General features: G+C 43.1%; 1 protein-coding gene across 5 annotated transcripts in view; it reads right to left on the reverse strand.

Annotated features, from left to right (window-relative positions):
- LOC119450507 (ATP-dependent 6-phosphofructokinase-like) overlaps nucleotides 1-25,918 on the reverse strand; it is a 113,508-nt gene that overhangs the window by 13,722 nt on the left and 73,868 nt on the right. Inside the window, exon 19 of one of the 5 annotated variants that reach the window (XM_037713986.2) lies at nucleotides 7,903-8,035. In XM_037713986.2, the coding sequence (XP_037569914.1) occupies nucleotides 7,903-8,035 (133 nt within the window). Of the gene's footprint in view, nucleotides 1-7,890; nucleotides 8,036-10,448; nucleotides 15,712-19,721; nucleotides 25,913-25,918 lie in introns of those variants that run through there. The other 4 variants (XM_037713989.2, XM_037713990.2, XM_037713987.2 and 1 more) reach the window with 4 other exon arrangements.

Consider the following 25,918-nt stretch of genomic DNA (forward strand, 5'->3'; position numbering starts at 1 on the left):
CTTTCTCACGGTGGCTCGACAGACCAGCTGGCCGCCAAGGCCGTTCTCCAAACAAACCCGTCGATGTCTGGCCCATTCCAGGGAACCCAGACGGGTCAGTTCAAGTCAGGCGCGAAGCCACCTGTCTACGAGTGTCCCCTCCTTTCTGTGGGGGAGTGAGCAGTGTGTGCCCGAGGGCACTTCTCCGAATGTGGTCGGGAAACGAAGGCGCACCCTCGCCCTCAAGCGGACCCTTCGGTGACTCTCGACGCTCCGATTGGAGAATGGTGGGACCGCAGCTTGAACAGAGAGGGCTTTTAAGCAGACTTTTGCGGGCCATCGGGAGTGCTCTCCCATCTGCCCTGAGATGTAGCCAGTGCTTCGATCTAGTATGCTTCGAGCCAGTCATGCTATAGACTGATGAGACATAACGTTCTCGTACTTCTCATGTAAATAATGTAAATAAACCCTGCACTCTTCATTCTCGATGAGGACCTGTTCCTCCCTTCACCAACGTCTTCAGCGTGGATGAGGCGAACGACGGCATGGGCCAGCTACCACTTTGGATATGCCCGACTCCAACTCTTACAACTGCTGGCGAGGCCACGACACCCCAGCTCCTACAACTGGTGGGCAACGGTGAGATTGACCTCACGGATCTTGGGATGGGCGTGGTGACCGACCGGTATCCTGATCAAGTTGGAGGCGACTTGGGAATGACCACCTCTTGCAACTGACTGGATACGGCGGAGAAGGACTGCTGATATGTTGCTGCTTCTGTGGGTAAGCGTTTGGTTTTGGCTGTAAGATTTACCAGGCTTTAATTTCTCTGTGTTCGTAGAATTGCAACGCTGGGGATCTTTTACTTGTATTCTGATTCAGAATTCTGATTTGCGTGTGTATCGCAGCAAGTGTTGTGTGACAGCAGAGCCAAAGCTTAAAGTAGTGACCATGGTCCTGTTGAGTTTGACGAGAGCTGGCCTGTTGTGGTTGTGTGAAGAGCTTGAGGTAGACAGGTAGACGTAGAGGAGGACTTAGCGGAAGCAGAGATTCGTAAAACCATTCTCCAAAGTGACAATGATTTGTATATCATTGAACATCTCGGTAACAAAATTCTAAGCAAAATACAGAAGCTGGAAGCAATTAGGCAGGAACAGGGAAAAATTAGACAGGAACAGGAAGAAAATACGCAAAAGTTGAAAAGAATTTTGCTGGAAAAATGCAGTCCGGAAGAAAGGGAAGTAAGCCGGAAGTATGTAGCATCGTTGGAGAGATACATTGGATGTTTGGAGCAGTCAATCGAAGACAGACAACGGATGCTTGAGAAATCTGTAGATTGGAGGCTGCGAAAGTGGGAGGAAGTCGCTAGCAGGGTTTTGTCGAGAGACGAGAAGGTTAGAACCTGTGAGGTTAGCAGCGAGTTCAAAGATAAACTCAAAGTGTTAGCTGCTAATGATGCCTTAGTGGCGAAAAAGGCCGTTGAAGGCCGTAGTGAGAGCGACGAGGTGCTGTGCCAACGGAGCACTGTAGAAACAGCTAGGCCAGCAGTGAATGAATTGGCACAGTCACCGTGTGTGGGCATCGCAGGAATTGTTAGCGAGGTCGTTAACGAAGAAGACAGCACTGCTGACCCAACAGACACGAGCACCCAGGTCGAGTCAGGGCTGCGTGCCGATGCGCAGTGAGAGCTGGACAATGCAGTAGAGGGCAGTTCGCAGGAGTGCGAGTTGCATAGCTCGAGTAAAGACTGCTGCATTGTTCCAGAGTCGGTCGAGCTGTCCGCCAGTCGGGGCAAAGAGGGAGATGATTTAATAGTAAATCACTCAGACTGTGCGGGTAAGACAGTGATCTGGACCGAGGAGATGCTTAACGGTCAGCACGAGGCACGAGCAGATGACTCAAAAGTGAGTTCGAAGAAGAGGCACAGTAGAAGGAAGCATCGTAAGGATCGGAATGCGGTAGAGAGTCTGACGCAGCCTAGCAAGGTGAAAGTCGTCAAGATGCATGAGTGGGGCGCCAAGAAAGGTGCAATCGATGTTTTTGATTAAAGCGTGTCCGAGCCACCGGCTAAAAAACGTCAAAGGAGCATGCTCTGCACGAACGCAGACAAAGGGCACGGGGCAATTATGTTCCCCGTCGTTCCGTCATTTTTTTCGGGGTGCAGCGTGCAGTGTGAAAGAGCGCAAGGTGGAAGGACGAGGTGAGGTGATAGGGAGACGCGACGCGGTCAACTGAAGTCGCTTTGAAAGCATGTTGCAGGGGACTGTAAAGTCTCGAAAGAGTTGACAGAATGTCAGGCCTTTTGTTGTTCTTGGATGGCCAGAATAGCTTTCGGGGCGCGACCACCTCGAGTCCGGCTCAAAATTATGAGTCCATCGTAAACAATCGGAACGACAGAAAAAGGAAAAGGTTCCGCAGAAACAAACTTGTTGTTTTGTTTGTTTATTTTTGAGCATTTAAAGGTTTCGCGATTTGAGATTAGAATTTCTTTCAATAAGTAATTTTTGAGCTTTGCTTATTATTTTTTTTAAGAAGCTCTGAGGTTTGAAAGATATGTTTTAGTAAATCTTTAGTTTCGCGAAGTGTTCATTAATGAGTAGTTAGGCTTTTTTTTTGTGAGTGACCTGACGCGTCAAGGTCATTTGTTGAAAGCCTATTAAAACGCGCGCGGGTATTAGTTAAACCTTTGTTAAAAGTGTAAATTTTTTTTCTAAGGTTAAGCGCGTGGTGTTTTCAGTGAGTGCATAATTTGCACTGAGAAACGTACGTTCCATTAGCATGTGTCCTGTGCGGACGGAAGGAAACAATGTTTATGACTGGGTCGCTCGTGTGTGTTGCGGGCGGCAGTGTTCGAAGTTTTCCAGTAAGCGTGCGTGGACGTAGTTATCAGCAGATGCATTTTCTTTTGAAGTTCTTGTGAGTGAATAAGTTACGCCAGTTTAGTTTTTTGTTCTTTCAAGGCGTGTCCTGCAAAGAAAAAAAAAGGGGGAAAGGTAACGTCTGCGTGAGACGCAAGTATGCGTTGTGATTAGGGAGTGCAAAATTGGCGCGATTTTGATTATGTATCCCTAGAGTTCACGAGGCTGTGCAGTGGCACCAGCAGGTGCGATAAGTAGTCCACTGTGAGATGTAGGAACGTACAGGCTGTTCGTGAAGTTAGGCTGCATAAGGAGTTTTGAAATGCTGGTTATTTAGGAGTTTTGAAACGTTGGTTATTTAGAGCTTTGGTTCAGCTCGACGTGTACCTTTGCTCTAGTGCAGTGCGACAGTCGGGCTTCGTTGAACTCAAAGGAACGTGAGTGCTCGCTTTGGCGGCACAAAATTTTGGGGGTCGAAATTTGCAGTCCCCAGTTGAGCGGCTTATATTGAAATTGTGGTATGAGGCCTGGTGAATTAAACAGCTGATTCCGGGCGTCTGCACGCTGAGTGGTACAGTGTTGCCGGGATCGACTCTTTCGTGCCGGTTGTTGTGAGATGGTTGGAGGCATTCCGAGTTTGCAGTTGTCGCAGAACGCCAGGCCATCTTCTTGGTCACCAGCCCTTCTCTTCCTGCCCAGCGGTTGTCAGCACTGGCCGGTCGAGATTTTCCGGGCCGCGGAGGAGCTGTTACGTTTGGCGACCAGCAGGGACAGCGATCTTGAAGTATATCCTGATTGCCTGTGACAAATTGCTTCGGGGGGCTGAAAAACGTCCCGCCGGAAAAGGTTAGTGGCGACACCATGCCTCTACACCTTTGAAAGAATACGGGTCACCCAGGCGCCGACCACGATGCTAGGAAGAGGAGACTCTTGGCAAAAGGCCGCTACTACGACGCTTTCTCACGGTGGCTCGACAGACCAGCTGGCCGCCAAGGCCATTCTCCAAACAAACCCGTCGATGGCTGGCCCATTCCAGGGAACCCAGACGCGTCAGTTCAAGTCAGGCGCGAAGCCACCTGTCTACGAGTGTCCCCTCCTTTCTGTGGGGGAGTGAGCAGTGTGTGCCCGAGGGCACTTCTCCGAATGTGGTCGGGAAACGAAGGCGCCGGGGGATTATGCGCACCCTCGCCCTCAAGGTGGACCCTTCGGTGACTCTCGACGCTCCGATTGGAGAATGGTGGGACAGCAGCTTGGACAGAGAGGGCTTTTAAGCAGACTTTTGCGGGCCATCGGGAGTGCTCTCCCATCTGCCCTGAGATGTAGCCAGTGCTTCGATCTAGTATACTTCGAGCCAGTCATGCTAGACTGAAAAGACGTAACGGTCTCCTACTTCTCATGTAAATAATGTAAATAAACCCTGTACTCTTCATTCTCAATGAGGACCTGTTCCTCCCTTCACCAACGCCTTCAGCCTGGATGAGGCGGACAACGGCATGGGCCAGCTACCACTTTGGATATGCCAGACTCCAACTCTCACAACTGCTGGCGAGGCCACGACACCCCAGCTCCTACACGGTGAGCTAAAGTAGCAGTGAGGGAGTTCAAGTACGGCACATATATTGCCACATGGTAGTATTCCTCCAGCGACTGAATCCCGTAGTTGTCTCGGTGTGCCTGACGACAGACTTGTCTTGGTACAGATATCACCACATTTAAGTGATTGGCTGCCTCCCTTGCTGCATTCATGATGTCAGAGAACTCCTCTACAGCGTTTGTCCGATGGCCGTGAAAAATACGTTGCAGCTCAGTGATGTGGTCATGCACAGAATGCAAGTCCATGGATTGCATGGACTTGTATTCTGTGCATGACCCCCCCCCCCCCCCCCCCCCAATCCGGACGCCCATGGTTGCCGGCTGGTCGACCGCGGGCCCGAACGCCGCTTCAACGGCCGTCAATCTAACCGTACGCGCGATTTCGCGACCGATCGCTGATGAGCCACCTGTAGGAACATATTAGCGACAAGCTCTCCGCGACTGGTTGAGGCCCGTAATCACATCGGCCGGCGGCGAAGTTTCGTCACGGCTGATGCGATGCATAGCCAATGGCCACGCACGTTGTCTAGCCCGTTAGGCCTAATCAGAGCTATCTGCGGCGTCGGTTGTCGGCGACTAAACTTACGGTTACTGAATCAACGTAGATCTATTCACAGCGGTCGCACAGCCCTCACAAAGCCGACAAACCGCCTCGCCAACGAAAGTGAGTGCATGGGATGACCGGTGCATGTTCCCGGCCGCCATCTTTGCGATATACCGTACGGTGGGCCCTCGTTCCGAGCGCCGTCAGTAGGCGCACATAGGTATTTTTATTGCGATAGCAATTGTATGGACACTCCAAGCGAATTTCTGCCGTCGCCGTGAGGTTCCGTATAAAGTCAAAGCTCGATAAAATCGTCGCCGCGCGCCGTATGCTGTATGTGCGAGTGAAGGCGCGCGAGGGACGCACGCTTTCACGGAGAGTAAACGCACGGCGGAGAGCAAACGCGATGTCTTCCGTTGTATGAAAGGCCGTGGGGGGATGGGAGGGAGGGAAGGCAATGTTTAGCTGCAGCACCAAATGCGTATCTTGCGACCGGACGCAAGCGGAACTGGCGAGTCAGTGGCGACTCAATCTCCCACACGAAAGGAGGAAATCGGGAAGGCAACGCGGGAGGGAGGGGGTGCGGCTTCTACTCTACCAGCAAGAACTTCCTTAAACGTGTTGACTACCCAAATAAAGTAGTAATCCCTTTCTGCCGCAGTAATCTCTTTTTCACATTATTTTCTACCGAAGACGAGTAGAGAGTGGAATTATCCTCCTCCAACGCTGCCACTGAGGACCAATCGTTGTTCAAATCTGCGAGTACTGATCACTTTCTGGTGTAGCTGCAAACTAATGTTTTCTTTTATTTGTTTTTTGTTAATCCATGTTATTGTTTTGTTTTGTATGTATATTGTACGACCTCCCTTTGAAACGGCCTCTGGGACTTGGGGTATGCTAGCGGTCGCGCACACCGTATCTTGAAAGCGATCTGCACACGGCTCCTACCTTTGAATGCGCTGTGCTTTTGCCGCTCAGTTTGCGTTGAAGCAATAGACCACACGAACCTTCGCTCGCTGCTGCTGCTGTGCTTGCTCACGCCAGCGTTTTGACAGTGGTTGTATGCGGTCATCGAGTGTGATCTATTCATCTTTGCTTGTGCGTGCTGACACCATGCTTGTTATTTCAGTTCGTAAGCGAATGTGTCCAAGTTTATGCAGCCGATAAAACTACTATCCTTACTCCATATGACTCTACTAATTTGCTATCGCAATTGGTGCTTCGCCTTTCGGGCGAAACAGCAACTTTTTTCATAGCTTCGAGTGATCCATCACAATAGTACCTTTGGATTTACATGGTAGCCTTGAACATATCATGCGACAGCGCGCTGACCCCCGGCTGCAGACTCATTAAACGAACAGCAGATGGAAGAGGAAGGAAATAAGGCGCGGGGGGGGGGGGGGGGGGCTTGCCGTGGGCTTCCCGATTTGAGAACTCTTTACCGTCGATGCCGATGACAACGCGGCGCGGTGCTGAATGCCGTGTGATGCGCGTTTCCTGCTTTTGCCCGTCGCGCAGATTGGCCTTATAACGAGTCGACGATAACCCACACAGAAACCTGTCATAAAGATGGGAAAATCTTCCTGTTTTCTGGAAGAAAACTGGAAAGCAATACCTTCTAAGCAATAGAAGATCGCCATTAAGCACCCACTATCAAACTGAAAACTCCATTGGTACTTAGGACAACTTTGCTCATATTTTTCTAGAGCTTCACAGGAACAAATCACTTAATTTTATTTGACAGATATTCCATCGATAAATTTATTATTTTCCAGACCTGCGTTTATGAATTGAGTTATCAGTGCAGGCATACTAATTTGGTGTTACCGTTAACAAGAGCAGAGCATACTAAATATGTGTCTCAATTCACAGGTACCTAAATTACTGATAGCTAGCAAGATTCTCATGTGATAAGCCTCCTGAGCATGTGCAGCACTGTATTTATTGCAGAAAATTTCGAAGCATAAAAGCTTGTGTGAAACTTTCGAATATTCAATATTTGATTCAATATATGGCTTTCTTTTTTCTTGATTCGATATTCAATTTGAAATCTACTATTCAGTACACTCAGTATACTCATCATGGATATAACAAATTATCGGATATATATCACATTATCAATGCACTAGCTTGCCTCAACACGGTAATTCAAAATATGGTCTGGGGCATATAGCCATTTTTAACAAGTGTTAGTTTGCCCTTTAGCATAAAAAATTAGCCACATGTCATTATGAAGTCCTGCCTCCGGCCTAAAGTTAAAAAATGAGCGTAAGTGTGGCCCATATAAGTTAGTTTAGCAACTCAAAGTGCATTTGGCAAATCAGTTCTGCAGAAGCTTGCAAAGTGGAGAAAGATTCATGAAAGAAAAGACTGTCATCCACCCGACTATAGCATGAAGCTACAAAGGAAGACCAAACAGGGTTCTCAAAAACAAAGCTTTGCTGTTGAAGAAAAATTGGTCCTGATCCACGGTTCGAACCCAGGACCAATACTATTCTGGGCCAGATGCACTACCGTCCAAGATAAATAGGAGGCTAGCAGATCGCAGAGCGAGGTCGAATAAGTTGACAACTCGAAGTGTAGGGACACTGAAAATCCATCTTGCAACTTGCAGGCTTTCGCAGAACTGATTTGCCATATTCAGTGTCCCTGTGCTTCAAGTTGTCGATTATTTCGCCTTTGCTCTGCTATCTGCTAGACTCCTGGTTAGCTCAGACGGTAGAGCAACCGCCCTGGAATGGCGATGGTCCCAACTTTGATCCGCGAACCAGGATGAACTTTTTGACAACTGCAAAGCTATTCTTTCTGAGAAACCTGTTTGGGTTTCCTTTGTAACTTCATACGAAAGTCGGGTAGAGTGCATTTGATTGTGGTATTATCCTAGGCATACAGTACAATGAGTAGTATTCAACCCACCCATCAACCTACTATTGAAGCTTTTGTCACAGGAGGACTCCACTTCTTGTCCTGCAGTGGCTGCCCAGTCAGTTGACAGCGACCCAAGTAATCCATCATGACGTACAGGTTGACCCACCAGGGAACCCCCAGTGTTGTCCTGTACCTGGGAGAAAAGTGCACAGTTTATCTCGGCTCAATAGTGCCAAGGGCACTCAAGCAAGGCTAGGCTAAACCATTCATGCAGACTTTACAACAACAGCTTGCGATTGCTTCTCTCTTCATAAGCTTCATTTCAGACTCTCCATCTCAGTCGGTTAACATTGTCAGAGTGCTTAATGTTGACGTGGCAACTAACAGGCAGTCAAAACTAAAACTAATGTTACAAGCAATAGCTTATACATTTGTACTTTTCTGTCATGGGTATCAATCTTTGTGATTTTTGCATGTTTGATATGGTAAGTGGCAAATATTATGCAACTGCAACTAAAGACCCTTACTACACTGGGCATGGCCAACTGCCACAAGGTGAAGACGAAATCAATTTTGTAAAAATAATATTATGTTGACATATAGCCAGCCTTAGAACCTTGGAACTTCTGCAATTGAAACAACATGCAATGCTCCGTGAGGGGCTGTAAATGTGTTAGCTCCTACCTGTTGGTAAAATTGTGCAAAGACTGCAACTTCACTCAACTCATCACTCCTGCTGGACAACTGGTGTTCTCGCTGTCGTCCACCTGTTCACGTGGTTTCACCGGTTGACTAACAAAGCAAACCCTCCAGACCAACAGTGCATGAAAAGTATGACGGAATCACAAGCAAATAGAAAAAAAAGGGATATTGTGCACACAACAATTCAAGTTTATTGCCACAAAATCATCACTCCTACATAGTCTGCAAGACTGGCCACTGCTGTCTGCGTAAATGAAATGTGCTAGACATTAATGCATTAAATTTAATATATTACAGTACATGTACTCAGGGTCTTTTGCAGACATAGCCACAACACAATATCTGTAGTAAGTTGTGTATTCTTGCTCCTAATGTGTAATGACAGCAAGGGATCGTTGACCCTAGCAGTAAAGCAAGGTTCTACTGATGGAATATCCACAGCCAAACTTGTGCTCGTACTCCTTTTACTCTACTATCTGGTAAATACCTTTGTTAAGGCAGCTGCCTTATTCCTTTCAACAGCTGAAATTCACTACATAAAAAATTTGTTTCTCATAGTAGCTGCTTTCATGTAATCATACTGTGAATAATTGGAGTGAATATGAGGCTTCCGTTACTTATTGAGTTTGCTGCAAGAATACCAACTGCTGAACACAATGACCATAGAAAGCGCACTTACAAAACAACACCTATTCTTCATACAGGACAGGCTCACATCAGGAACAAAAACACATTGTAATGGGTGACTACACTTTGCAGCACTAATATGTGTGCGCATAAAGAATGCCACAAAATTATGGAACCTGCAAGCTTGTAATGCAACAGTGTAGCATTTCTATATACTACTGTGGCCTTCTTCTGCAAGTCTCAATGCCTGTCAATACATCGGCAAACTGATTGGAAAATGTCAGTGCCTGTTGCACTGTGCTACCACTGGAGTGCCACTAAATGAGTTCTTGCCAAGAGTTGTTTCTTATTCACGAACCTTACACTAATGATTTCCAAAGAGATCCATTAAGTTGGGCTTAACCCTTGCTCTGCCAAGGACGAACCAGGATAGTTGTTGAAATTTGTACCGCTTCTACCGAGGACATTCTGGGCTTGTCCATACTAAAACTTGCCAATGCAAGTTCCATTTCACCACGAATCACGTAGTATGGGTTCAATGCAAGCATTTTTTGATGTTGCGCAAATAGTGATGACAGAAAGATTATATAGCTACAAGTACACCTACTTTTGAAACCAGCATGTTCTTATGCCAAACAGAGGATGGTTGTGGATTCGAACACAATGGGTGGTGTCCACAAAATCATTCAGAACCTCACTTACTACCCACCAGTGTAGCTCCAAAAGAAAGCTTTTAGTAAAACGTTTCCTCAGATATATTACATTTTACTCTTTTCATTGCCTTTGTCTACAAGAGGGCGATTGGTAATAATGATACTCATTCTAAGTTCCGCCAGAGTCTCGTAGAGGCTCTGATTGACGAGAACTCCTCAACCTCGCAAGAAACGACACTAAACCTCAGCTGCTCAAATATGTCACTGCTTGTCCCTCACCACTTCCCCAAGTTCATTTCATTAACTACTAAATCTCAAAACCACCAAGGAGATCCTTTGTGTGCTGGAAACAATCGTTATTTGATCGGAAGAACCAGGTGCTCGTGCTGAGGCTGCAGTGTGGCACTGTGCGCTATTCCTTGCTTTGAAGTGTATCACACAGAAGCCAACTTTTAGAGTGGTAGAAAACAAGTTATACGGGTTTTCATCAAAGTGATAAAATTGCTCTATTTTAGTACAAGGAACACGCCTTCTCAGCTAAGCTTAAAGGTTTGAAGATCTGCAGTGAAGCTTTTATTAGTACTGCGGTTAAAAGCAAACTTTGATTTATTTCAGTATTTTTATATACCTTTTCTCCAAGGCCTTCTTCTGAAATAAAGATGTTCAATAGTATTTTTATGGGCTCTTTCTTTGCATATATGTTCGTTTGCACCAATAAGAACAATCAGTATATTTGGTTTGTTTTTGCAATAAGTGTGCGGTTTTCAGAGGGTTAATGTCTGTCGCATTTTGCTTCTGAGCGTAAAGTTCAAGAGTTCAATTTCTAGCCACTGCAGCTACATTCCTATGAGGACAAATGTTAAAATTCCAATCTACTGAGCTTTTGGATTGTCTCAACTTAGTACTGAGCTGTGTCTCTTCTTTTAGCCAAGTATTATGAACCTTGAACTCCACAAGCTTTACCGCTGGCCTAAAAATTTTTGATACTGCCACTACTTCAGGCTAGTTGTGATGAGAGTTGTCCGAGAGCCTGGGCTTAATTGTGTAAAGCTACACGTAGGGTGTGAGAAATATTGTCATACTAGTGATTGATTACGAGTTGATTTTTCACCGCATGGGCTCCCTTGGTGTCTACAAAAACATCAATAAACAGCCTCTTCCTTTCTTTTTTTCTAACATATTTAACTTATGACCTCATACTCAGTAGTGAATGTCATACAAGCTGAAAAACTGTGGAAAGTCAGTCACAAGGACCAGTTAATTTTATGCTCTAAATGAGGAGGTTTTGTATTGTGCATGTGGGACCCTGTAGACAAAAGCATTTGGGCTCATTTGGCAAGTCACATTAAAAGGCTCTAATGCTAAACACACATATATCATATACACTTGTTTACACAGTGTACATATATAACAGATAATTTCATCCTAACTCTTTTTAGACTACTTAGTATGCAATATGAAATCAGGTCCAAGATTACATGACATTGTTTTTTAAGGATGGAACAGGATTTCAACAACACCTCTTAACAAGTTCATTTTTAGTACACAAACTGCTTATACAATGTAGCCAGTACTGAATATATGTTGGATATGATTGAACAGTTTATGTATACAGATGTAGACAGTCGCGTGTGTTATCTGTCTCTTCAATAGCATGCATACACGATGCAAGAAAAGGTTACAGTATAAAACACAGTGTGTGACAAACAATGATGTGTACAATACAGATTCTTGCAACACCGAGTGTTAACATATAGCAGAGGTGAGAATTAGCAACAGATTGATTCAAGCAGCAAGGCTTGATAGGAGAAGCAAGAGAACCCATAATATTATAAATGATCTTGTTTTTGTTTTGCATATTGCTAGGCTACACGGACCGCACATAAATTCTGCTTCAGCATAGTCTTTGGCACTATTCCATTTCACTGGAACAAAAAATTCTCAGTGAATGAGAAATTGGCATGTGGACCCAGCACCTAACCCGAGAGCTTAAGGTAATTTTCTCGAGTAATGAAATCTAGATGTGAATTTTTCTCCTTAACAAGTCATGAGGTGTATAAAAAAACAGCACAGAATATTAATGTCTATGTAATATATCACCAAAGCCTGGAAGAAGACAAAATGCTAAAAACAAGGCAAAAAATAAGCTCCTGTGCACATTGCTTCTGAATACAACATGCCTAGCATGGAATGTAAAATGCACACACATAAGGACAAAAATACAGACTTCTTGGCTTTTCCTTATCACTATTAAGTTTGCATTTTTGGTAAAATCTCACTGGTCATAAAGCATTCTTTTGCATTGATGAAAGACAGCACATATTTGCTTTTAGGTAGGCACTGTCTACACACCAGCAATTGGGCAAGCAAATCACAGCAAACTAATCTTCTCAGCACAGCAACCATAAAAAAATGTAATGTGCTAAATAAAATTTTCATGTCAAAAATCTCTACAACAGCTCAATTACTGAGAACTTTCACAGAAAAACAAGTTACAATAACAGCTCAACAGTTTACAGCTGCCAAATCGCAAGATTTGAGAGCAGATTAAAATGAAAGCAGTAAATGTGTGTACAGTAACATCACACTACATCACAAATTTCAAAGCGATTTTCTTAAACAGTGAAACAGATTCATAAAAAAAAGAAGGGATGCGTCTCAAATATGGATTATTTGAGACTGAAAAGCAGACACAGCCTGCATGATCGAATAGTGAATTGGCTAGTTAAGAAATTCACCAATCAACCTCATAATTAACACCTATATTTATATCGCAGATTTGAAGCCTGTCATTATCCAAGACACAAGGGCTTTATAAAATTTAACAGCTAACAGCAGTTAATGCTCTCTTCGGCATGAACAACGTCCGCTGCACTGAGAACTTGCAAAAAAAGCCTTCCTCGCAACCTGCCCACTTCTGCCTGTGCAATGATGCACAACAACGGAGAAAGTGGTAGCCTATGCATTTAGGACATACCGCCATATGTCACCAACTTCACATGTTGTGGTGGCAGTGGATTAGAGCGTCGGGTCTAATCCACTGCCACCGCAAGCGCCAGGTCTAATCCACTGCCATGGAGACGTGGATTATATGCCTGTTGACTACAGCAGATTAGCTGTTGTCTGCTATCAGTACTTGCGCCTGGTAAAAGGAAGACGAGAATGTGCTGAGGGAACGAGATATGAGATACTATGGACGGGACAGTGTGCAATAAAGAAGAGAAGGTGACTGATCAAACCGCTCGTCTTTCTGTTTGAAGGCCTTCGCATGCACCTATGATGAAGGCTGCTCCACTTCAACTGAGAAATCTTGCCTCTTCCGTGCCCTCATATGTGCTTTACTTTATGGCCATGTCCAATCAACTAGCCCACCAACTTGGCACTGAGCTGATCTTGTCAGCCGCTCAACTAAAGAAATGCAGACAGCCTGCACATTAGTCAAGTGGAAGGGGCATTAGGGCAGTTTTCCCTTTTTTACGACACACAAATGGCCGATATTGATTACAATATTAACAATAGGTGCCTTGACAAACAATCATATAAAAATTCTACAAAATGAATTGGTAAAGGGAATCGATTGGCTTCAAATCTGCAACACAGAAATAGTGTTCTAAAGCCAACTTATCAAACTTAATATCTATTCATTAGCTAATTTGTTCTTGCAACTTGCTGGGTATTTTGTGTCCGCCTTTCTAACTAGCTCACATACAAGCAGAAAATTGTGCCATGTGCCTTGGGTAGATTTATGAAAACTCAGCTTGTTTGGACAGAAGTTTTTTAGAGGAATTGAATCGAATACTGAATATCTTCTCTCAGTGAAGTATAAAAAGAAACAGACAAAATGTGGCATAATAACAATTTAAATTAATGCACAATACAGTCTACAGTTAAAGGAAAAACAAAATTAGTATTTACGGAATTATTACAGCTCAGTTTTGGCACGAAAGCTTGACAAAAACTTGTTTTTACTATTATAAATCTACCTAAAGCACCGCATCAGGCACCTCTTTTCCTGTAAAGTTGATATGTTCAAGTTATTTTAAATACTAAGTAGATGTTCCCAACAAAAGTAGACTGTACTGTAAATGTGCCATTTAGCAGTCCATTAAAATGGACAACTTGTAAATGAGTGAAAAGTGACAAGCAACCACACTTCTCAGTTGGCTTAAATCAAGCACTAGAAATGGCTGGCAGAGCATATGTGTGGGCTTTTATCACAACAGCCAATGTCCAATTTATGTCCGGCCATAAAAAGTATAGAAAAATGAAAATAAAATATTAAACTCTAAGTTGAAATACTTCAATTCAAAAACAGAAGTATTTCATTTGTATCGTAAAGTTTGAATACTTGCGCATGTACAAGTTTGTTAATATCAAACAAAAGCTATACAGCACAAAAGCAGCTGGTCAAAAATTGCTGATAAAATGATCTAAAAACATGTCTCTCGTGATAGTCATAACAGCTACAACCTTGTCTCTAGAGATGTTAAAGAGACACTAAAGAGGAGCACAAAGCTAAAGTGGATTGGCAAATCACACTTCTGATATACCAAAAAAGAGCAGGCAGCATTGCTGTAAGTGGAGGCTTGGTATAAGTCAGAAAAGGTACAAAAACGACACCACCTTGAAGTTTCTGAACTAGTGCCACCTCTTGATGTCAAAGAGTTTGACAGATTTTGCCAGGGGCTAAATAACTGGTTATTGATAACCAAGGATTACACTCTTCAAAGTGAACAAAAGAAACTAGTGCATTCCGATTACATTTCACATGCAATAAAGCCCAAGCATGTAAAAATACTTTGAAATCTGTGATGTCACACATAATGGCGGTGCAGTTTGGGCATGTAAGTTAAACAGAGAAGTTCAGCCCTCATTTTGTTCACTAGTAACTGAACACTTCGCACAAATAAATGCAATTAGATCCTAAGACAGAATATGTTAACGATCTAATCTGCTTTAGTGCTGCTCTTTAGCGTAAATTTTTTAACACGATGTATAGTGATAACACAACACAATAATCAATGCTCACTCACAGGAGCCATAAACTCAAATCGTTCACTTTCGGCAATTTTAGCTTTCAGTGCAGGCTGAGAGGCTAAACCATCAGAAGTGAGCGCAGTGAAAAAATACTCTCAGGCAAACACACTTCTCATCATCTATATTTCCCAGCACATTAGACAAGGACAACAGAAAAGGACACACACAGCACTGTGTGTGTGTCCTTTTCTGTTCTCCTTGTCTAATGCGCTGAGAAACATAGATTATGCAGCAATGTTCCAATCTTGGTGACACTTGTCATCACTGTTGGTTTCAGTTAGCATAGTTGTCAGCAGTAGCGCACCCAGGATCTCAGCCAGGGAGGGGTTGACAGTTTGCCAATACCATCTAAACAGCACTAATTTCAATTTCTTCATGGGAAATTGTCAAAAAATGCGCTTGTTGCGTACTCGCAGACGATTACGCCTCTTACATCTTAGTTGCAGTACTCAAAGGCGCAAGGAAAGAAAAGGGGTTATACAAAAGGGTGGGTTAACTCAGCCTCAGGGGGGGGGGGTTACAACCCCCGAATCCCCCCCCCCCCCCGTCAGTGCGCCACTGGTTGTCAGATTCACTGACCAGACTGTGATCTCAATAAATGTTTGGCACTTCGGTGAGGCAACGTGCAAGAGCATTGAGTCAAGAGTATAAGTGTGAAAGCGTTGCCGAAAGTGAGTGATCAAAGGTATGGCTTGCAACTAACACTGGCTGTCAGCCACATCATCTTGAGTGATCGAGCGTTCTCTTGATAACAGCTGTGCAGGTTGTATAATCCACGCTGTGGTGAGCAAAGATCTTTAGCAGGTCACGAACATTCCTAAGCCACCACTCCTCTTTGGCGATCCTGTGCCTGAGATGGAAAGGGCAGAAGGGGACAAGTAAACAACACTGAACTCCTAAATTTCCTCGTGTTCTGCATGAGCTGGACATGTAAGCCAGTTAGCATTTGTTGAGCAGAACATATGGGCTAAATACTTCAGCACTACTAATACAATAAAAAAGAAGAGAAAAAAAAATTAAGAGAAAAATTACCATGAGTTACAAGAAATGTTATGAGCAGTTTTTGGTTTACTGACTATAAGAGAATCAGCAGATTAGTCTGCTTGGTTTTCACTGTTTGTGGTCTTCATAGTTCTATAAAATACTTGTCATCATTGTAGTCGTGGTTCGTGTGTACTTTCATTTGCTGACAGGCTCTGATACAAGTCCACACCTCAGCAGCACCTCATTCTTCTAAATGATGAGGTGGCAGCAATTTTTTTTTTTCAGATGAACAAGGCAAATGCAGAAGCCAAGTGTGCATTAGCGATGTGGGCCAACAAATTGGATCTTCTTGCAAAGCTTTAACGCTTTAGAGAAAACAATGCAGCAGTAAGCATGAAATACTCTCTTATCAGTTGCTATAATAAAACTGAAAGGCATTCTATAACAAATATGTGAAGTATTTAAAGCAGAATACAAAAATTATGAGATCTATAAGCAAATGTATTTTATATAGCATAAGAAACACTACAGCCACAATTTGTGCCAAACAGTTTTAACGGCAGGTCACTCCAGTAACGAAGCAATGCCACTTCCACAAACTCTGTAGTAAAAGTGCTCAGCCATCACTTCAGCATATCCAGGATGAATATTAAAGGGGCCCTGAACCTACCCTCACGCTGGGCGAAAAACACATTCCACAAATAGCATACACTGCTGTGAACATCTCAGCCAAATTTTGCACTCGTGCGTGGCACGTGTGGCTCACAAGTGGAGAGCGAAGGCACCTTTTTCTTGTACACTCTCTTTCAACAAAAGCCTTCTTCTGACCATTTTCAGGGCTGTCATAATTCATCATACAACAGGTTCCCATACACGGCTGCTATTGGCCGATAACTGACATCAAGCAAGAACTACGAGCAGCAGTAGCGCACCCAGGATCTCTGCCAGGGGGGGGTTGACAGTTTGCCAATACCATCTAAACAGCACTAATTTCGATTTCTTCACGGGAGATTGTCAAAAAAAAAAATGCGCGTTTTGCGAGTGTGCAGACGATTGCGCGTCTTACATCTTAGTTGCAGTACTCAAATGCGTAAGGAAAAAAAAAGGGTTACACACAAGGAGGGGTTAAGTCGGCCTCAGGGGGGGGGGGGGGGTTCCAACCCCCGAATCCCCCCCCGTCGGTGCGCCACTGACGAGCAGAATATCGTCTGCTCAAGCTCGGCCATGCCCACCCACGTAGGAACGAAGCTCCCAGTGCAAACACTTCATTCGTAGGACATCTAAATCATGCCCCAATGTCCATGCACAGTTTCAGAAACAAATAGGACATCCACCGGGCATCCAGTTTCGGATATCCTACCATGGGATGTCCCAAGAATATCGCACATAGACCTTTTTGGCATACACATGAATATTTGTCCTCCAAGAGGCTTTGTATTCGTAACAGAATTATGTTTTTTTTGCATGATCGAATTACAATTCGAAGCTATCCTATCTGTTGCTCGTGTGCACGTCGTATTATGCGAATTTTCTGATATAGTTTACTTTGAAAACTTCAGTTAGTTCAATGAGCCACTTGCGTGCGGTGGAAGGCCTAGAAAAATTAGGAGTATAATGCACTTTTGGTTGTGTCCGTGCGCTAGGGTTACCAACTCTTGAGTGGCTGAAGTTGGGATGAAAAGGGGGGTGGGGGATGGCGACAACCTACCCTGTCAGGGCCAGGAACTGCCAGTCTGTACTTGCAACAAAGTTGAAAATATTTTTTCAATCATACTGATTCTCGATTTACAAAAAGAAAGGTGCAGTACAGTTGCCTGACTAACACAGATACCAATACGAATAGAGGTACTCTGAATGGTTAGGGCCTACATCAGAAATAGAACCATGACAAACAGCTTTTACGTTTATGACAAAACATTATAAAAAAAAGAATATGCAAATGAGCTGTCAGGCATTATAAAAAGGAAATCTAGTCTATTTTTGCTATCCAGCAGAAAAGGAATGCAAAACTTGGGACATTTGGTCACCCCGACTGGGTCACGGGACATTTACTGAAAAGTCGGGACTGTCCCGCTAAATTTGGGACGATTGGCAACCCTAGCGTGCGCACATCACGTGTATGTTTTTGATGCATGGGTGCTGTGCCTGTTGCATCTGTCACACAGCGCTGCTGCAAATGCAGCAGACATTATAGCAAGCACTAAAAAAAAAAGGCCCTGGCACATGTCCGTAAAATATGCGCAGCATATGCGCAGCATGTCCCCATGAGGTCTCTTGCGGACCTGCAAGGGATGTCCACGGGACACGAAAAGTGTGGCCAAACTATCATGTGAGGGATGTCGCAAGTCATATTCAACACATTCCTCGGATGTCCTGGCAGTGGATGTCCACAGGATTTCCATTGGCTGCCATTGTTATGACTGGGCTTTGGCCGCACTACGAGGCTATAAAAAAATCTTTTGTCACCGATGTTGCAGAGAAACAGGTGTGTGTCACTTCCATTCAAGCCACAGCAGCCTTCTAATATAATCAGATTTACAGGCATGGCTGAAGATAGGAATAAACAATGAAATGCAAAGCAAACTATTTAAGAGGAATGTAACTCTACATTATCAGAGAAAAGTTCAGGGGCCCATAATACATAGCTTATTGATCAATTATCAGAAAATTCCCAAAGAAAAAATGAAATAAAAGGTCAGGGATAATCTAGAACATTAGATATAAATGCTAAATCAAACAACAATCAATGAGTGAGTGAGTGAGTGAGTGAGTGAACTTTATTTGGTCCAAGATAGACGCAAGTAAACTCGACGTCACCTGGCTAGGCCCACTCGGGGACCATCAGATCAAACCTGACGGCCCTCTCGCGGGCCCTCTGGACTGCCAGGATTTGGGAGGTCTGATCTTGGGCCTTAATAAGCGTCATCATTTCCGCTTGGGTGAAAGGGGGACCGGCAGAGGCGCAGCCCCACAGGACATGCTCGAAGTCCGCATACCCACCACACAGGGGGCAGTCCGGGCTTGGACTGCCCCCTACGTGGTGGTTATGTGGTGGTAACAATCAATGAAGAAAATTTTTGGGCAAAATAAATATGTACGAAGGTAAAGTGAGCAAGAACTGCGATGTAGCTTGTGTAGGAATGCGGAAAGCTTTAAACTACTCTCAAGACATGGCATATCTCTGTGAACATGCATATAATCAAGTTTTTGCTTACTAAATGAAGCAGAGGGAGGTGGCTGTTTTTGACGGCTGACATCTTATGGCTAAGACGTAACCTATTTTCCAAAATCAGTCAGCCTAGCAAAAATATATGCTCTGCTACACAAACACGCATTAAACATATCCTGTTTGAAAAGTCGCCTAGAAGATTATTAATTATGCAGATAGATTTTCTAATTATGTCTGCCTGTGCATAATACAAGCTATATTTTACTCCATAATGCCCAACATGTAATTTTTACTATGCTCATAAGTCTCCAATTTAGGGTGCAGGAAAGTCAACACAACTTATAGTAGCCTTATTGATATGCTGGAGCAAATTTTCAGTTGTTGATAGTTTGACAAATCAAGTGCTAAATAATTACTATACCAATTAAGTTCTTACTCAAATGACATTTCATTGTTGTATTGTACAAATATACTTTCCATGGCCAGAAATAAAAGGCAAACAAATTGTGCTAATTTTCCTTGATGTGTAATCGTGCTTGGGTTTCACAGGGTTTAATATCTACTCAAAAAAGAAAGCAAGCAAGAAAGAAAAACAATATCCCACAGTGTTATCTGAGATGAACACAGCATCACAGCTTTTGTAAATGAGCTTGACACAAAACTTGAAGAAATATGTACCAATTAAAAAACATTACACATTGCAAAAATTGGTGTTCAACATTTTATTTTCATTCTCAAAGTGTTATTACACAGTGACACACAATTACAGCAGAGGTATACATCCCATCGATCTTACCTTGAAGATGCAATTGGTTTATATGCAAATTTAACCATATTTCATAATTCATAAAGATCAATTAATGCCAAAGGTGCACCTAGGCTAACAGAGGCAGTTGCAGTGGAGACTTGAAATTAATTTTGACCATACAGGGCAACAGGTGCTAAAAAAATTGTTGCACAGGCGCTTTAGCATTATTATGTCCCTATCAGAATGCAGCCACCAATGCTGAAAACCAAACCCATGGCCTTATCCTCCACAGCAGAATGCCCAAGCCACTAGGCCACCACATCAGGCATATGTGCAAGATTAAACACAAAAATGTATGTAAATATGAAACTATATGCACACTGTCAAAATGCACATAAAACACTGTTATTCACAATGAAAATGACCTAAAAATAAATAAGAATGCTGCCAAGTTTCAGGAACATTCCGTAAATAGATGAAATTCTCTCTCCCAATGGGCCTTCAGGACGCTGGCTAGTAACAAATTTTGTAATCACAACATTTTTCATTATAACACATTTGCTATATAGTCAAAATTCTTCAAAGAATCAGCATCTAGAAATTATAACAGACAGATATAGCAGTAAAACCGTGACTGAGTACAGTTATTCGAAAGCAGCTCCTGGGTACACAATACAAGAAAATAATTAAAAGTGATTTATAAATAAGGGAGACAGGTATGAATCGCTATTCCAACAAAACTAATCTCTGCTCAAATTTCACACAGAAATTGCATTTTAAGGTGTATTTTGTCTAATACCAAGTTAATGTACCAAATCAATGCACAGGTTGTGAGGAAAGTTGTAAAAGTAAAGCTTCAAATTAACTTTTATCATCCGGGGTTCTCAGACAGGCACACAAAGCTCAGTATACAAGCATTTCTCCATCTTATCACCACCTGAATGTGGCTGCCACTGCCGAGAATCCAACCCACAACCTCATGCTCGGCAGCAGAACACCAGCTACACTTAGCCACCACAGCGGATACCCGTCTTTTTTGTTCAGAATAAACGAAGTGTGTGAGTTGTCTGCAGTGATGCTGGACCAAAAAAAGTAGATTTTTCCCAGCAACAGAATGGTGGCATCATCACTGTTTTGGCAAGACATGGCACTGGCCGTGTTCAGCCCTAACACTAACAGGTGACACCAGTTCCTTTCGGTGAGGCAGTGTTTTGGTTCTTGCATCACTGCAGCTGACAAGGAGTTGCCACCTTCACAGCGAAGCTGTTAAGGAGAGTTCCACAATGGTTTTTATGTGACGGCGGCGAGAGCCAATGGTGGCGTGCAGCAGCATGGTCGGTATCAAATGCCAATCAAAGAGCAACAAGCAATGAAGCCTGCGCCGGAGCCTCAAAATGGCTGTATGACCAGGGCACTGCTGAGAAATTGCAGCCAGGTGCCAGCACCGGTGCTGAGCTATCACTAAGAACAGGCAGCAACGCTACCCTACCATGCCACCTGAAGGCGCAGTCAGACACCGGCACTGGCAGAGCCAACGCAGCACGCAGGAACATGCGTCTGACATAAAGAATTGTGCAGAAGTACCAAGCTTGGATATAGTAAAGGATATAGTATAGCACCATGTCTAGTGAAGCATTTGCAAAGCCTTGGGTAGATTTTGTGCACAGGCAAAACTGACGTCTAGGACTTCTGAAGGCTGCGAGAACTTCCTCATACAGCTTCGCTGTCACTGGTGTATGAGTTGCTTGGATTGGCACACATCTTTGAATTTGGTTTTCTGGAAGGGCAGTTTATACGTGACTCCCTTACTTATGCAACATTCCGTAGCAAACATTTATCAAATGAAGATATGTACGAAATGCCTCGGGCAACAAAAAGGTTCTAAAGGTACAGCATCGCTGGGCTTTGCTTGCCATGTTTACCATGGATAGACCAGCGCAGGGTTGATTCACGCACAGACACATGAAAGACTATGGCCACAGCTCATTGGCAGCTCTATGCACAATAACAATGTAGATACCGACAGGAAGTCATCACAACTCGCATTATTAGTACTGAAAAAGAAAACATCACAGTACACAGTGGCACAGGGTGATATGAGGGCACAGTTACACTTCACTCTACAATGTAAAAGCAGTGATTAAAAATTTAAATAGAGGAAGAATAAGGAGGTAGGGACTAGAGAGATAGGTAAAAAAGAAAAAGTAATTAATGGCACATTTTTAATGTGTCATCCATACTGGCAGTCCATATCTGGAACTAAAAAAAAGTGAATCAATATAAACCACTGTCAGTGATAAAAACATTTTTTTTCTTCAAGATCAAAAATACTGAGATGCTACATCTTTTGGCATAATTGTGTTCTTGTACAGGCAAATGCGTATATAACAAATTATTGAATATAAAGGAGTAAAGCTAAAAAATTTTTTGGGGGTATGTTATGGGTATACGAAGTGTGACACTCACAAAAAAAGAAACGAGACTGGTCCAATAAATCATTGTACTTGCAGAATCAGTTATCCGTGACATTATCACCTTCAAAGTAGTCCCCTTCAGCATTCACACACTTCTGCATTCGGTGCTGCCATTGCTGGTAACAGTTCTGGAACGAGGTTTTTGGAAGGCTCTTCAGGAGATTCTCTGTTTTTGCCTGAACCTCTTAAACTGAGGTAAATGGGTTCCCTTTAAGCAAGATTTAACTTTAGGAAATAAAAGAAAGTCACAAGGAGCCAAATCAGGTGAATAAGGAGGATGCCCCATCACAGTAGTGTTTTTGCTGGTGTCAGAAACTGCTTGACAGATAGGGCCAGGTGAGCGGGTGCATTGTCCTGGTGCAACAGCCATCCATCACTCCACAACTGTGGCCTTTTTTTCCTAATTTTTTCACGAAGTCTTTTTAGTACTTACTCATAGTAGTGTTGATTAACAGTCTGACCAGTCGGAACCTACTCAACCATTACAATTCCATTAATGTCGAAGAAGGCAATTCACATTGCCATGAATTTTGATTTGGACGTGCATGCTTTTTTTGAGTCTCGGGGATCCTGGAGACTTGCACTGCATCGACTTGCGCTTACTTTCTGGGTCATAGGTAAAAATCCACGTCTCATCACATGTTACAACAAATTCCAACAAATTTGCGTCGTTTGCAATGCGTTCTAACATGTCAACACACACATCTTCACAGCACTGTTTTTGGTCATCGGACAGAACTTTTGGAACAACCTTTGCACAGATCTTCCTCATGTGTAATTCGTCAGTTAAAATGCGTCAAACAGCTTCCCTATCCAAGTTAACCAACTCCGCCATTGCATGAACACTTAATATTCGGTCACCACGGATCGCATCACGAAATTTGGCAATGTTTTGGACTGTAATCGCTGACTTTGGGCGCCCAGCACGTTCATCATCTTCCACACTATCCCTTCCCCCTGAAGACCGCTTATGCCATTCAAACACACGTGCACGAGACAAAGTTTCATCTCCATAAGCCTCGGTTAACATTTGAAAATTTTCCGTGGCTGATTTCTTAAATTTCACAAGAAACTTGATGTTGATTTGCTGCTCGTTTTTTACATTAGACATTTTTCCAGCAGAATGCAGTCGCACGTGTTCACTCAATGAAGCAGCACTCCCAACTGGCGTGATCGGTTAAGTCGAAACTGGCCGCATGAATAGAGGAAGTGCGTGGGATGACGTCAGCAAAACAGTTGTTGCCAACTCCACTCTTTTTTAAAGCTACACACTTAGTCTCCTTTTTTTTGTGTGTCACACCTCGTACATGTATGCTCATAACGAATATAGAATATATAAGTTATTTTTATGTTGAATATAACTTTGTTATAATGAGGAATCAACTGTATTGGAGCTTGAGTAAAAATAGTATATAGACTCCCTGATGCACACGGAAAAAAATAAACATGAAAACAACATTTGCCAATAACTTGTAGGAAAGGCCAAGCACAGCAAGAACTCCGGAGTTCTCGTTCGATCTAATTTTCTCTTGTCATAATGCGACTATACCAGTTCATCAGTCACTTCATTTTTCTGTTTGGCAAGTAAGCGCTTTTGCATAAATATGACTGCACTGATGGCACTCTGTAGAAAGCTAGAAAGAATGTTTCTTAGCACCATCGACAAAGCAATGCTAATTATGCAGCAAAATGCAACTTGAGATGTACATGTATCATTGAATACTATATTTCTGACTAATATATCAATAATTTACCTTATTCTGACAGATGATTATGGCTTCTTAAGAAAACAAAAAAGTAACGCATGGTTAAAATTTTGTCAACAATGCAACACTTTATATATATATATATATATATATATATATATATATATATATATATTGGACACACCTGGCTTAAAGCAAACTGGTAAGTGAGACAAAAATGTACTTTGAGAAAGCAGTAAACCATCATCAAAGTAAACCATCAAAGCAGTATTTGAGAAAGCAGTAAACCATCATCATAGTCTATCAGAAATAGTTACAAACATGCATACAACCAGTGCATAAAGCCTTCACTGTATAATAATTTGACGGCATGGAAGTAATCTCTGCAGCAATGCTAATCTGTTTCTGAAACTTCCAGAGCACGGATAAGATATAATTTTGCTGAGCCTTGCACAAGCAGCCACTCTAAGTGCCATGGTTGTTCTTCAACAAAGCTCGCGAGGCAGCGATTTCCCTGTAAGAGTGCTTAAAGACACTTTCCAGCCTCCAGAAGAAGATGGATCATTGTAATAGTTGGTTTTGTGCTAAAATAAAAAAGTGGCCAAAGAGATTGTTCGTCACAGTTACAACATGCCAGCAACCAAAGAAGCTTCTAAAGACATAAACAGTAACTAAAGGTTACTTAAAAGCAAACAGAGCAATGTTGAACTCCTGAAAAGTTTAGGAATAAGTGATAATATAATCACTTGGTTAATGAAAACAATACGTGTTTTGGTAACATTGCAGAAAATACCTTTAAAGGTGAAACAATTATACGATAACAATTCCTTCCTACCCTATACACAACACGCTATAATACTTAATGTTCTCTTTATAAATACATGAGGGAAAGGGATTGGGGGGCGTTATCTATGACCACAATGGAAGCAACAACAGAGGCCTCAAAAGCCTAACGTGTGGTGTAGTTGCCTCGTCTGCTGCTACAAATGTAAAGGACAACTGGCACTGACAGCTCTGCACTGATCCGTCTGTCTGACCTGTTTCTTCAAGTACGACATACAGTAAAAAGCACACACAGACAAAAAAACTCACATAAAAGAAGTTGTCTTGAATGCAGCAGTAAAATGAGCAACATCTCATGTGTGGAGCTTTCTTTAAGTGCCAGACAGACATGAAAATAAATAAGGCAAAGTAACAGAAACACCATGATTCTCATGGTTCCCATGAGACATCCTGTCATTCAACAAGCTGCACCACTCAACTGCAGCCTATATAGCTATGGTACATTTGGCTAGTGGCTGTGTTCTCAATTGATCGCTTTGGTAATGCCTTCAGCCTCGCATGCCACAACTAGGTATTACCTTATGCCTTAGTTTGATGCCTGCTACATTTTTAAAGCAGCAGAACCACATTACTGCAGCAACAGGTAGTACTCGGTGATGATGCCATGTTCCTGCTTCCAGTGTTGCTGATGCACTCGACTATGCAAAAGGGAAGTGACAGTGACATAAAACACATTTGCCTTTAGTGGTTCAGCCGACCGATGTGCAGGGAGATGAACTCTGCGAAAGCGGTTGACCGAAAATAGGCTTCTGCTCAGGTGCAGGCTTATTTGGACAGAAACAAAAGCTGGAAGCACATACATCTCAACATCAACCAGAACTTCTAAATGTAGCTGCACAAGACCGCAGCAGCACCATGAGCAGAGGCGATTCCACCCCGTTGTGCTCCCAACTTTGGTATCAATCCAAGGAAAACCGGAAGAAATAAAGGATAAGATAGAACAATGGGCAGGGCAAGGACAGGATTATTAGATGCTGTAGGCAACTTCATCGATGTCCTCAGAGATCGACTGCTCTACAAGCAGGGGGTGCTTTCCGGCCATTTCACGCAAGTAGCGGTCAGAGGTTGCCAGCATGTTCAGCAAAGGCCGCAGGTCGAGCCACCACGTGTTCTTGGGGAGGCGATGTCTGAAA

The sequence above is a fragment of the Dermacentor silvarum genome, chromosome 4 (assembly GCF_013339745.2).
Source record: "Dermacentor silvarum isolate Dsil-2018 chromosome 4, BIME_Dsil_1.4, whole genome shotgun sequence".
Taxonomy (NCBI): domain Eukaryota; kingdom Metazoa; phylum Arthropoda; class Arachnida; order Ixodida; family Ixodidae; genus Dermacentor; species Dermacentor silvarum.